This window comes from Gambusia affinis, linkage group LG09 (genome assembly GCF_019740435.1).
Source record: "Gambusia affinis linkage group LG09, SWU_Gaff_1.0, whole genome shotgun sequence".
NCBI lineage: Eukaryota > Metazoa > Chordata > Actinopteri > Cyprinodontiformes > Poeciliidae > Gambusia > Gambusia affinis.
This window is the reverse complement of record NC_057876.1, coordinates 26,887,125-26,902,045: the sequence shown is the minus strand read 5'-3', so window position 1 is coordinate 26,902,045 and position 14,921 is coordinate 26,887,125. Positions and strand designations below refer to the sequence as shown.

General features: G+C 37.1%; 1 protein-coding gene across 10 annotated transcripts in view; it reads right to left on the bottom strand.

Moving 5' to 3' along the window:
* The window catches only part of LOC122836714 (LIM and calponin homology domains-containing protein 1-like), a 68,652-nt gene that overhangs the window by 22,200 nt on the left and 31,531 nt on the right, over nt 1–14,921 (bottom strand). For 8 of the 10 annotated variants that reach the window (XM_044126489.1, XM_044126493.1, XM_044126491.1 and 5 more), the window contains 4 exons: nt 11,820–11,926; nt 6,225–6,255; nt 3,585–3,695; nt 2,229–2,427 (listed from right to left, as the gene is read on the bottom strand). In XM_044126489.1, the coding sequence (XP_043982424.1) occupies nt 2,229–2,427; nt 3,585–3,695; nt 6,225–6,255; nt 11,820–11,926 (448 nt within the window). Of the gene's footprint in view, nt 1–2,228; nt 2,428–3,584; nt 3,696–5,593; nt 5,789–6,224; nt 6,256–11,819; nt 11,927–12,210; nt 12,442–14,921 lie in introns of those variants that run through there. The other 2 variants (XM_044126498.1, XM_044126499.1) reach the window with 2 other exon arrangements.

Here is a 14,921-nt window from a genome sequence, read left to right as displayed (position 1 = left end):
AATACACAGAGGAGAGGAATGAAAATCAGGTTCTTAGAAACAGCCACATGTGTAATTCCAGTAATTTACTCCTGGCATACCAGAAGGTTCCTCTTTCATTTGTTAATTTATTTTGAAAACCTCTCCAATCGATAAGTCGTGTAAAATGGATAGCTTAGACAAACTTGTGCCACTGTCTCTTCACTCCGAGTTGTTCACTGTGAGCTATGACTCAGTGTAAACATTTCCTAACTAAAACACAAAACTTTCAACCAGATTTGAACCATAAAATAGTCCTTTATTTCTGATCAGAAACATATGGAAGCAGCCATGTCTGTTAGTGGAAATCAACGTCACATTACGGTTGTGAAAAGTTCTGGTCTGAAACAGATGAAGCTCCAACCAAAAAGGCCTGGAGACATCCACACTTCCAACTGTGAGTGATTTGGTTATGACTCTTAACCCAGCAATAGAAAACATGGGTGTCTCTTTCATCCACGTAAATCCATTTTTAAGGGGTAACATATGTTTTCATGGGATGATGTGCTCTCTGTAGATATGGTAACACTGAGGCTTAAGGGAAAATGTTTCATGTGTCATTACTACACTGTACCTTATAACAAATATCATCTACAAACTCCCACAAAAGAGTAAAGGGGTGCAGTGTGTTAAATATAGAAACTGAAATGATGGAAAGTCCACAGAGTGATAGAACTTTCCACAACTAAGACCGATGATATGGAATCAAATGATGATTATTAATTTTGTCTGTGCTATGAGCTGCATTTATAGCAGGCAAAAATTGGTTATTAATATCCATTTCCGTTATGCAACGCAAATTTACTATTTTAGCAAGAGTGAAAAACTCTGCATTCAGAAATATGCACAAATATTAAATATAATGTAACCAGGGATCAAATCTTTGTTTTTCAGATTTTAAATATTTGTTCAGAGCATAAGTTTTAATTGCTTAACTGAATAGATTTTCTATGATTAATATGCGGGAATTAGATAAAACTGTATTATGTAAACTCCCCAAAGACAGTCTCATGTATCAGAGCCATATCAAAGTTGGCAGAGACAAAACCATGTTGTCAATATTGAATTTCATTCAAAGAATGAATTAAACTCTTCCATCTGCCCCCTAATTACTCAGGGTGAAGTTAATTTTCATAGATGAATAAAGCAAGGGCTTTGTCTGAAGGTCATGGTAGGAAAACCTGGCACGTTTGTATGGATGTTGGTAAATGGATGCATTTGTTCACAGTGTGAGTCAAGGATTCATGCAACTGGGTGATCACAGATGTATGCTTTTCTTCTTCTAGTCACTTTGTTAGTTTTTATTCAATCACGTGTACATTTTTGAATATTTGTGTGTTAATGAACATAGAAAGTTTTTGATAAAATATGCCTAGCATTCTAATACCTGTTACACAGCTCTCACTAGGTAAAGTAATTTCATACAGTTTTTCAGGGACAAATTCTGCTTCCCTGTACAGCATCAGTAATCACAACATTTTTAAACTCTGGTGTTGGGGAATGTGCTTGACAGAATAAGAAATCACCATGAGCTTCATGCTCAGAGAAATTGATTGGAAGAAACTTGTGCAGTAAAATCCTTGAGATAATTCTTCAGAGCAGTCTAGCAATGAGGTTTACTGCAGCAACCTAACAGAATAAAAATGTTATCTCTCATATTGATTGAGGATTTCTGTGTGTCATTTTTTGCCTTTAAATTTGTAAGACTACAAACCTCCTATTCTTTTTTTTTACTTGATGGAAATGGTGTGTATTTTTTTGTTAGTTAAACTTATCAACAAGTATGGCATATTTAGAACTAGAGTCTGATAGCAGGATTTCCCTTTGCTCTTCCCAGAAGGAGAAACAAACAGGATGCTAAGTGTTGCTTTGAATTGTCACTCATGCAGTTTAGCAATGGAAATAACATCATGACTACTACTGCAGGCTTTTATAAGCTGCTGTTAAACTTTAAAAGGCACTAATTAACAAACAGTGTAGCAGTGAACAACTGTTAACTGCAGCAGATGGTTAAGTTTGGCATCATAAAAACCTGAAGAACTTTCTAACACATTGTGTAATTTCAGCAAAAACAATAAAAGCTGCTTTGACATTTGGGTTGCTATGTGCCATATACATACAAGTATTTGCCCCAGAAGAGGAGATAAGGAAGACTTAGCTTCTGTGGTAGTGCCAAGACAGATTCCACTATGAATATAGATGGATCCTACCATCACTGCTGCCGCGTGGGACCAGGACATCCGGCGACGGAGTCTGCTGCGAGCGCGAACCGAAGGAGTCCAGGCTGTCGAATGAATCTTCGCGTCCGTGGCGTGGCGGGGAGAGCGAGTCACTGCGTTCAGAGTCCCAGCAGTCGATGTAGCCACTGTCCCGAATGCTGCGTTGAGGACTTTCTGCCGCCTCTGCCTCCTGCATTATGAGGAAATGGGAAAAACACAATCAGATTTTTTGGTTTCTAAAATGTGAACTAAAAAAAAAAGGGTTAAACAAATATAATTTAATCCAATTTATTGAAAGAAATCCAGCATCTAAATGTTGCACTTTAGACTTTGAAACCTCTCAGATAACTCCACAGTCCTCCCACATCTGTTTAGTCAACAACCTTTTCAAAATATCCTCATTATCTTCTGCCTACATCCTTTCTCATTACTCTCTCTTCGCCTTAGTGACCTTCCCCTTTTTCTGCCGACAGCTGAAATGTGTCTTTGGTACTAATGGAAGGTGGAGAAAGACCTTTCCTGTCAACCAAATGGCTTCCTTTTCCTGACCCCATAACACTTTGCTATAGCTTCTCCAGCCTTGCATAAATCTCTGTATTCTTGAATGTTCCACAGTGGGTGGGAATTGTGTTCGACAGTGACATATTCTTTATTTGTTTTGGTCATATAAGAATGACCAGGGATATAAGGGCTTCTTTTCTTCTGGTACAGTCAGATTCACCTGCTTCAGGCTTTTCACTCATCATTAATAAATAATGGAAACACTGAGTATAATGTGTTGCCAATCAAAAATGAATGGATTTTGCAGCTTTATTGAACTCCCCTGTTATTCCAGTATTTTATTTATTGGGGAAAAAAAGGTTTTGTTTTGTCCATATGCAACATATGAACATCTGGTAAGCTAATTCCCCTGACTTGGCAGTAACTTATCTGTTTATTAGACAGTGAAATGATGTGACAATGTGGAAGAAATTTTGTGTAGGGTGACATCATGGCTATTAATGATTGTCACAGAAAGATTTGTTAAACCAGTTCCAACATTATTCCGTCCTTCTGGACAGCAACAGCAGGATTTCCACAGGAATCTAGTTTATAAAGGTCATGTCTGGACCTCAGGTGGATGATGCTATCATCTCTCTGAGATCATTTCTCAAATATTTCCTGACATCAGGACGTCCAAAAACATTCCCTTACTGATTCCTGATCAAGTGACAAAGCAGAGACTGTTTGTGTCTCATTTCTGGCCATACTGGTTAGAAGTACAATTTCTCATACTGAGATAAATAATATATTAATGTAATAAAATACTGAAAATATATTTTTTCATTGAAATATGACTTTAAAGACCTTTCGCATTTGTGACAGCAAGCCCTCAAACTCTTTTAGGTCCAGCGTGGGCCCGTTGTAGGAGGTGCAGCTGTTGGCAGCACGGCCGAGCCAGTAGATGGTGATTAAAACCTGCGGGGCAGAAATGGATAAAATTATCACAAAACTCAAGTGACATTTGGTTTGTTGGGATGATGGTAAACATGGAACGAACATTAAATACAACAGATTGATATGCCTGATCAAACCAACAGAGCTTTTAGTCCTCTCCTCTTGGCAGATATCAAATGAGTCAAATATATTTACTATAAATAATTTATATTTTTCCACTGTAGATTTGTTAAAATGATCAACAAACGTACTGTTTCAGCAGTTCATGTAAGTCACACACACATCTCTCTGATTCATATACTGACCTTTGAATTGGCCACTGTGATTTACTGAATAAATCATTGGGTCAGTTTTGCCTCTCTTAGACTACAGAAACATTACAGAACAAGCAGCTGGATTACTCTGCTATTTAGTTGAATCATTTGAAACCCAATGATCGAAGGATCCACTGAGTGTGAAATAGGAAACAAAGCTTATAGCACTCATTGGAAGTTTCTTTGCAGTCAGCTTAATGTGTAAAATGCAGAATGTACAGACTGAGGCTGACATCACACAGTGCTGCACCTTTAGCACTGTGGGGAGGGTGATTCCAGCTATATTTACAGTGTCCATGTCAACCTGCACTCCACCGGGACAGCTTTGATAAGAAGGCTCAGCCAGGCTTAATGTGGTAATTGCAGTTGCACCGTCAATGTAAACAGCTTCTGCCATTCAAATATACAGAGAGGACGAGCAAAGGGTTGGGCCTGCTGATCGGAGGGAAGCATGACGCCAAACAAGTCGCTTGCTGTGATCCTGAGTGAACTTTAAATGCAGTGACTTCTTTATTTTGAGTAACAGGTCAGAAGTACTTAGTGGCACTCATGGAGAACATAATATCAGTAAATGGACTAAGTAAAAGCTTAAGAAGTGATATTTTTAAAATCTTGGTTTTGGTGATCATCTCCATAAAACTGCACAATAAATTCTGTCACTCAAATTGGGGTAGGAGCCTATAATACCACTGGTTTCCATCTTGGACAGGTTGGCTTTGTCTTTGATGACATTTGGCTGCATTATTTTGCTGCTGTTCTGATTTATTTTCATTGATTTATACATTTCTCCATTTTGGTAGTGAATTTCATTGTCTACCCAACTACCATAATCTAAAACCATGAACGCAACAGAAAAGGAAAACTTGTGAGAAGCAATGACCTTTAAACCTTATCACAAGCATCATGTAGCTCTCTTAGCTGCAAAGTGCAGCACTCCAGTGTCACCAGCATAATGGGCACATCTCCAGTGAATGTAGGTCGCCACCAAACGTGTTCCACATGCTCACTATTGAACTCTAAATAGATCCACATTGATCCGAAATACAAAACTATAGTGGAAAACACTGTATGTCTGTTCCAGCACTATTTACACAAAAAATACCAAACCAACAAGCTGACAACTGTGTCAAACCAAAGCTTTGACATCAGCGCTGAGAAGCACCAGGTGAAAGGAAACATTTGTTTAGTGGAGTTTTGAGTGGCAGCAAAAATCAACAAGAGGCCTCAGATAGAGAAGTGTGTCACACTTACTTTATCTCATCAGTTTCAGCAGCTGTCTGCTGTGACATATGGCCTGTCAACGAGGATCTAGTGGAAAGATACGGTTGCCAAGCACCAAAAAACAAAAACAAAAAAAATAACTAGGATGTGAACAACTATTCACATGAGTACTTATGTTTTAACCAACACTAAGTGTGGTTTCCAATACAAAGAAACAAAAAACATGCTACTGGCTGTTCACATCTTCTCCTGCTTAATAAGCACATAACCATTACAGCAATATTCCACTCCTCCAGGAAGCCTCTTTTCAAAGTAACATCAAATCTGTTTGCTAAACAGGTTTATGTCTACATCAGCAGATTCTTCTCACAGCAGTTTCTTCACCTCTTAATATTTGATGCGCTGCAGAGATAGCCTCTGTCCAATCCTAGTCTTCAGTCTTCAGTGTGCAAGGCAAATCCACAGTGCACGTCACACAAGCAGATCCCAGCTAAAGCATCACCGACTGGCAATTTCCTCATTTCCTCTGCAGCTGTAAATGCTGGCTAACACAGCAGAGACTCAATGTGTTTAGTCAGCTAAATGAGCCAACAGGAGAGGTGAGCTCTGCAACGGCACACACATGAACTTGCTCAGTGCACACCAGCATCACAGAGAGAGTGAAGGGACGGAGAACGAGTGGAACTGCTCCGACTGCAGAGTGGGCAGGGCTAGCACAGCACCTTCTGCTTCTTAAAGTGCCATTAAAAAAAGAGCTATGTTGGAGCAGATAATAAACACAGAAAATAAGGGTAATAAAATCCTGTTTCTGCAGGAGAGAAATGTTTTCTAACAAGACAGACAGTAACTCCATGAAATTGAACAAACCTAATTAGACTCAACAGAAAAGGAAGATGGAAACAAAGATAGTAACAGCAGTCCAAACAGACAGTGTGTCAAAACACGGGTTTCAAAACCAATCATGCATTTAGCTCACAAACAAATTATAACAATCTAATCCAATGGCAACACTTACATTCTTGAGCCTTCGGCTGCAGTCGCTTCCCCTGAAGAAAAAGATAGAGAAATGTTAGACATTGGAATATAGGTTCCACAGATTTCAGGCAGGACTAATGTACTGCCTTCTACTGTTTTTCAGTTTTAATCAAGAAGTGTGAAATAATAGATAAATACTCAGATAAATTGCTAATGATCAGAATCAGATTGTTTCAGTTTGATCAGCTCTATTATGAACAAGAATGCCTCACATTAGTCATTTACCTCCAGGAAATACTTTTCTCTAAGTCAGCCAAATGTCCTTGTTAGACTTTAGGTTAAGTGAAAAAAAATCTTAAAATGTGCAGAAAATCTCTTCTTAGATGAATGTGCTAAAATCTTCTATCTGTAAAAAGGTCAAACATTAATCTAGGTTGATTTTAATTGTTTGGTATACTGACTAATTTGTAATTAATTAATTAGCCTTACTTTAACTCTGTTGAATGGCTGAAAAATCTCTTTTTTGATCAGTGAATTTATCGTACATAAGCTCTACAAAGTGATGCTGACAATATTTTTCAGTTGGGGCACCGGTGCAGAGAGAAGAAAGAACACATTTACTTATTTCATTATTATGAGCATTTGAGATAACAGAAAAAATAAATGCAACATTCAGCATCCTGAACAACACTGGTGTTGTTTCTACTACATGTTAAAGCTTCCAACTTGCTTCCAAGTTTAAAATAATTTTGATATACTATTTAATAAAAACTTTAATAAAGTATTAAACTGGAACTTTATATTGGCTCATGTCTTAAATGGGTTTGATCAGTTTGATCAGTATTAGAGTTAAATATCATTAGTCCTACTAAAAATACTAAAAGCATCTTTATATTATCCCAAATGAAAACAAACATAATAAATATGAAACTATTGAAAATGCTAAATTTTAAGATTTTATTGTAATTTCTCCATAATTAACATTTTTCAAAATTTATGTTTTTGTGTGTTGTTGCAACACATGAATAATTGCAACAACACACATAAAATAATAAAGATGCACAAGTTACAAAGGGTTAAGAAATTGCAGAAGACAGAGGTTCATTTCATGCTTGAGGTAGAAAAAAAAAAAAAAGCAAACCATAACTTTAAAGATGAATACTGGGTTGCAGCAATATAACCAAATTCCTATGTTATGAGTATGTTTCTAAGTAAGCTCCATGGTCAAACTCACTCAGCAGGTAACTGACACCTAAATAGCAGGTATTTGAGTTTCCCAGAGACCAAAGAAACAAATAGTGCGATTGAAGGTGATGAGGAAGGAGAAGTAGCTGCAGGGAATGATCCATAAACACTTCTTCTTTTGTTCAACCTGCTTCTCTGTCAGTCAAACACATGAGGACAAGCTGCTTCTTCTCTGCCATTACTCAGATGATGCACCAATAATTCACATTCCACAAGACATTAGCTCACATAGAGGCTACAGTTACAGAATACATCCGTTACATTATGTCCCTTTTCACCTGTCAGTCAGGGATTTTATGGAGAAATGTCAAAATTGAACAATGTTTCAGAGATGTAGAGTTTTTAATTTCCTTTAGTTCTGTTATTAAAAAGGCAAACAATACTTTCTGCATATAATTTTTCTCTTTAAGCACATTTTATCATGCATCCGAATGTGTTTTTTCAGTTAGGTGTTTGTAAATTAATAAGATGTGATCTAGAGAATTAATAAGAATATTCACACAAAAGGGTCACATATTTTGTACATTTTACACACTCCATGTTCACTCTATTATGAATAATTTCCAAGACTGAAATTTTCTGCTGCATCTTTCCAGCTCTTTGATCAAATGTCTTTTTACAGAAAATTAAATTCTAGCTCAGTTTCCTCAGTGAAGCAGTGTGTCTCCTCTCACTGAAGGACAAGAAAACAGTATCCTGAACAACACAAGGTTACATAACCACTGGAAATAGCACAGGGTCACTGGAACAATGACACCTCAGTTTCCTCTCAGATCTGACTTAATGCTGCAAACCTCCATTGTTTTTTGTTTTTTTTTAAGTTTTACAGAATTGATAAATTAGCCAGGCATAAGGATCCTTTTTCCCAGAATGTGTCCCCCAGTGTAGCCGGTGTTCCTGAAGTTTCCTAAGGAACAAATCTTACTTGGATTTTACTAGCTTTGCATACCCAGGTTGAGTGTCTTTCAGCTGCAGCTAACAAGAAGTTCTTTACTCACACAAATATGCGCAGAACTTTCAAAAAGACAAATCTATCAATTCTAAACAAGACCCTATTAGTTTGTATAAAAGTAAAAGCACATCAGGTCTGATTTCAAATTAGAAATTACTATTGTTATTTATTAGTATAATTTTATATGAAATAAGTTTGTTTAGAAAATGTGTAAAGTAAAAATATGAGTTATTCATCTTTATACTATTGGTAAAATACAAACCGACAATGGATTGCTACAGCCATGTGGACGTAAATATCTCTAAATAATGAAAAAAATGACATTTACAAACATGTTTCGTTATAAAACCTATGTAAACATTAGTTTCTACACATACAGAGATTCCCTGGTCCTGACAAAATCCCTAAAGCAGCTGCTCCCGACACCAGCTAAGATTAGCACTTATCCTCTCATCTGATCTGCAGAAGCAGCTTCCTAAGCCCTTCTGTGAATGAAACCCTGTTAAACACATTTAGCATTAGAACAGAGTATGCAAAGCACACTGAGAGACACCTGCACATTCACACAAACACTTACACTACATGTATAAACCATAACATGTTCTTGGTTTTGTTACCAAGCAACAAAGCAGGAGTCATGGCTGAGTGAGTGATGCAAAGCCTTTTGTTATATGTTGACAGAGACCAGTTGTGTCAAACAGACATGCCATTGTTTCTGCATTGACAGGCTTGTCCAAACTTCCATTAACTGCCTTTTACTAATTTATGTTGCTGTGAACTGCATGATTGTCTAATGCAGGCTGACTGACAGCACGAGACGAGGAAAGAAAAGCACAATCAGTGTTTAACAAAAGCTTTCTGTTGACATACAGCTGAAGTGCTCTGTGGCTTTCAGTCTGTATATAGCTGATTAAAATAAATAACTCATTCCACATTTAACAGCAACAACAGAAACTAGTCCTATATCAATGATGTATTGATTTTGCAGATTGTGACCCGAACTGGCTCAATTTCAGTTTGAACGGCTGCGACTGCTTACTGCCATATTGGAAAATCTGATTTTGCTGCAATCAAGTGAGAATGAGCACAAAATACAGTCAGCAGAGATCCAAAGTCAGAAAGTTCTAGTTGTTTTTCAAAAACAATTCAAGATAAAACTAAATTATTGACTTTTTCCTCGTAAATAACTCCACAGTTTGTGGTTATAGAAAAGGTTTGCCTCTGTGTGAAGCAACCCTGTCTGATAAATTCAAGTTTGTGTGAGTTTTAAAACACACAAACTTTTAAAATGACACAAAAAAGAAAATATAAATTACTGGTTTGGAGAGAATCAACCAGGCTACGCAAAACATAATTTCATCAGATGTTGACCGTACGTTTGGCTGTAACAAACAAGATGGAGAGGCTGCAAACTAACATGGGTCACACATCTCAAATCTGAGAGAAGCCGCCCTTCACACTTCCAGGTTTAGACTTTGAGCAATTTCTGAGTTTTGTGCCTCAGTAGACTCACAGATACGCCAGTGGATGAGAAAGAATCATAGAGCACATGCACTTCCATCTTACCTTTGGTGCATTAACTCTTCTATAGAAATCAAAAACCACTTCAAATGAGCATATTAATATTTTTTGCAAAATTCAGGAAGTTATTTTGAATCTTGCTTTTTTATCAGCCTTTTCTAATGCGATACTTCAAAATGTGCTTAAAAATGTTGATGGCAAGACAAGAAATGGTAGTTTCTTGTTACCTGCAGCTGAAAAGAACTCGACCTGGGTATGCTAAGCCAATAAAATCCAAGAAAGATTTGCTCCTTAAAAAACTTCAGGAACACCGTCTACACTGGAGGACTCATTCTGGGAATAAGCCTCCTTATGCCTGGCCAATTTATCAATTCTGTAAAACTAAAAATAAATAAATAAAGGAAGTCTGCAGCATTAAGTCAGACCAGAGAGGAAAATGAAGTGTTATTGTTCTAGTGACCCTGTGCTATTTCCAATGGTTTATGGTAATAAATACAATTTCAAAAGTAACTACAGTGCATATGCACCGTCTTTTTATGCTAGATTAGAGACAGAAGTTTAAAATTGTAGTTAATATTTGACCCCAGAGTTTATACTGTCCTCTAGAGATTTTGTGAAAAGTTTGAAACATAATCTGAAAGAATGGAAGAGTAACCACACATCTCAGAATGAGAGGATATTTGAGGTAAAGATCAAAGGTTCGGCCAGTTAAGACGTCAAAACATTTATTCTATGATTTCAACTCATTTCCTGTTACAGAAACATTTGTAGGCATCCCTTGCAAAGACGTATAAAAATTTAAGATGAAATTGTTTTATTGCAGTAAGATAGTCGAAACACCTTTTAATTTCTATTATATTAACACATTAATTAATTATTATATAAAAAAATAATTATGCTGTGAAAATCACTGGTGGAAGAATTATTTGCATCTCTGCAGTTTAAGCTTTGCACAACACTTATTGTTGAACTGGCTATCTGTTTTTGATCCTCATGCTGCTGAAAGATCCAGTGATGCCTCATTCGGAGTTTCCTGGCAGAGGCCAGCAGATGTTTATTTTAAAATCTTCCGGTACTGCAGAGATCCATGATGCCTTGCATCTTACCGCGCCTCTCAGGCCGTTGAAAGACAAACAACCTCACAGCATCACAGATTCTTTTTCATATATTTATCCATTGTTGCACATATGATTTCATATGAAACCAATACTGTTGCTGAAAAGCTCAATTGTAGTTTAATTTGACCAAAGTGCGTAGTTTCAGGTCAATTCTAAATGGCATTCATCAAATTTTACATCTTAATGTGTTTTCGACAGTAAATTTCAGTCATGTTCCCCAAATAACCTTTTGTCATGCAGGTAGCATAAAAAACCTGTTTTGTAGACTGGTCCGGATTAATCAAACAATAAGCTTTGGAGATATTTTATGTGTTTACCTATTCTGAAACAAAAAGATCAAAAATTGCTAATCAGAAGTGCCTAGAAACTTTGATCAAGTTATAAAAAATAAAGACGACTGGCATACAAATTCTTCTGATAAATAATTTCCTGTAAACTGAAAATAGCATTAAATCTAGAAGAAGAACTAATGCACCAAATGCATTAGTTAAAAACAATAATTTCTCAAATTTGTATTTTCCTCCTACTAAATATATGACTATACAACTGCTATACAAGATTCATTTAATTTAAAGTATTTTCCACATAATTTCCAGTGATTCCAATACATTGCTCATCATGTACATTCCTTAATGGATGCTTACACAAGTCAAGTGTCTTTTTGTAAAAAAAAAATAATAAAATAAGATAAACTAAATGTCCCTCAGCTAGTTTAATCTAAGATGACTGGTTCTGGAACAAAAAATTGAGAAATTGTAGGGCCTAGCAGGAAAGATAACAGTGAAGCTTTGAGTCTTACTTGGCAGCAGGACGTGTAGATGTGTCCTGCAGGTCTCCTGGGTCAAACAGCTGCGAGCCTTTAAGTCCTAACTCCTCACAACCTCGCAGAAAAACACTCAGGTTGTCCTGTGCAGAAAGGAAACAAACGGCAGGTTAAAACCAAAGCATGCAATAACTGCCCAAAATAGTCTGTCTTAGTAATAAAAATAAACTGCAATGTTCAAGAGTAGCTCATGACTGCAATCGGGTCAATATTAGCATTTCCTGAGCATAAATACATGAAAAAGCTTTTTGAGATTTCAGGCCAGCCAGATGAGTTTAACATCAAAGTTATAATAAAAATCTGAAGTTTTCTGCATCTTTAAGCCAAACAAGCCATCTGTCTCTGGTAAGAATGAAAATCTGGATACCTGTTGAATGAAAGGTGACACCACCAGGATTTATGCCCAAGTTTTGGACATCTTTTTTAGATTCCACCAACTTTCACTCTTCAGCTTCTGGTTTGAGAAAAATATTTTCAACCTTATAATCTGTCATCAGGCCCCCCTTTCTCACTGCTCATTCCTCTCTTCCATTGCTTAGATTTCACACTGCCCCGATCGTTGCAGTCCTTCGCTCTTCCCCTGTGTATGCTCTGACAATGTCTTTGTTGGATGCAACCCGAGTCAAGTTCTCTCATGTTCCCAGGTTCTCCCCCTCTCTCTTGCTAACTCTCTTTGTGTTTGTTTCAGAGGGCTGCAACTAAAGCCCTTCCCTCTCTTTCCCTCTCAGGGTGTCACCATTTCCTCTTCACCTAAGCCCCATTTCCCTCTTATATGATCATATTCATCTATGACATGAGATTATTCATGTCTTATATGAAAAAGTGGATCTAAGTGCACCCTTTGGGATTTGCAGCAAAACCTTGAGCAAAAGGATATTTATTTTAGTTTTCTACACTGGCATGGCTGCAAACATAAGCACAGCATGGAAAACACTTGTTCTCACGGTCCTTTTGCACTTGGAGCAAAACATTGCCTCCAAACCCACCCTGCAGCTTCCTGTGTTTCTGGGACGGGGCCATCTGTGCTCTCCTGGTGGGGGAACCCCACCCACAGATTGATACACACACACACACACACGCATACACACACACACACGCACATCTCTCCGCAAAAGGACTCAGCAGTTTCTTCAACCAGTTTAACTTCAGAAAGGGCCCACCAAAGCTGGGATCAACTGCATTGCAAAGAAAATTATTATTATTTTTTTTAGAGTATCAGCACAGCCATCATCCTGCTCTGTTGGCTTCAAGTCCTTCTAATCAGATGCACAGAAATGTTGGAGAAACCCGTTTTCTCCTGCTGCATTCAGAGTTGCGCATATGCCCTTCCCCCACCTGTTGCTACACACCGTCAATCACCTGGTTGAATAAGGCTGTTAAACTTTTCCTTACCTTGCATGAAAGACAAATGTAAACATAATAAATAAATCCATTGAATCATTATAAAAATATCCCTTTGCAATATTTTTAACATATTGACAGAAATCTTCAGTTTATTTCACTTTCAATAGGCAGTTTGGAATATTTAACATGATAAACAAATTCTCTCCCAGAAAGTAAGATCAACAATGACCTCTGATCTGCATATCAGGGCTCACTGGGCTTAAAAATAACAAAATCAGACAAAGCACCAAATTATGGGCCCCTATTTGAGCTGGTTGTTTTGTAAGACAGGAGGCAGGAAACTGGGCATCTACCCACACAGATGAGTGACAGCTGAATACGTTTGTAGAAAGTCTGTAAGGTCGAAGGTCAACAAAACGTTTTGGTTACTTGAGTAAAAAACTAAAAATATTAACCTTAAGGACAGTCAGTAGAACTCAAACAATATGATAAAATAATGGAAACCAAGTCAGACTTCCTGTATAGCAAAATGACACACCATATAATTTAAGATTATTAGACCTGGCAGAAAGACAAATAATTTCAGATGAACCAAGAATTTTGTTTCTGACAGACAATGATACATAAAATAAAGCAAGGCATCTAATGCTCAATTCTAATAGTTCTTGTCAGAAAAACAAACATTTTTTTATAGGTGTTTTTGGCTTTATTGGCTTGTATTTCACAGCAGATAGAAAGTGGATTATGAGAGAGGGAGAAGGCTTGCGGCTAAAGTCAGTGGGCTGTGACTCGAACCCATGACAGCGACTCGAGGACAGAGGCTGTACATGGGTCTCGCGCTCTGCCCACTGCGCCCCAAAAAGCACACATTTTTAATAAAAATCAGGTTAGCTGGAATTTAAAACTGATCTTGCCATTTGCGTCATTATTGTAAAAATACCAGCTTTAAATAACCTACATGACTGGCGAGGAATGCTTTTTGAAAATGAGAAGTACTGCTCATTATCTTGGAAGGGGATCACTTGCTGAAATGTATAATTACACTGAAAAACACAAGAGAATTCATAGTAAGCTAGAAACAGCCACCGTGGTCACAGAGGTCAAACTGCCAAAGCCAGGAGGTGGTTGTTCTAATTACAAAACTGTCTAAACCCCACAGAGACTTATTTTCCCATTAGTCTCCAAACAGGAAGAGGAAGGGGGGAGGACTGTGTTTTATTACGATGGGGCAGATAACAACAAACTCCTTGTTTATGTGTTTCTCACCTCTAAAATCACAGCCAAGACAAAGGAGAAAAGTGTGCAAAAGCAACAGAATTATGAAACTCAGAGAGAATAAAGGGAGCGCTTGTTCAGACATAAAAATCCCTCGAAGGTGTAGTGTTCTTTTAACATTATTTTTTATGTCAAATTACTTATGTAAACATGTCTTTCCAGTCGATTGTTTATTGTCCCTTTAGGCCAATTAGTAATGGTTAATTCCTGTTTTTCTGGTCTTGTAATTGTGTAGTCAACTACTGTAAATGATTGGATGTTTTCTTCATAATGTTGTTTTATGCTTCAGTGATTTGTGCTTCAGATATAACAATATATTTTTAAAAAGATGCATTTAACAAAATAAAATGATTAGAATAACTTTAAATGTTATGTAAGAGTCAGTAATCTTGATTAATTCAAACTCTGTGTTGAAAGTTTGGGTAGGCAGAAAACCTCCCACCCAAGATAAAAATAATA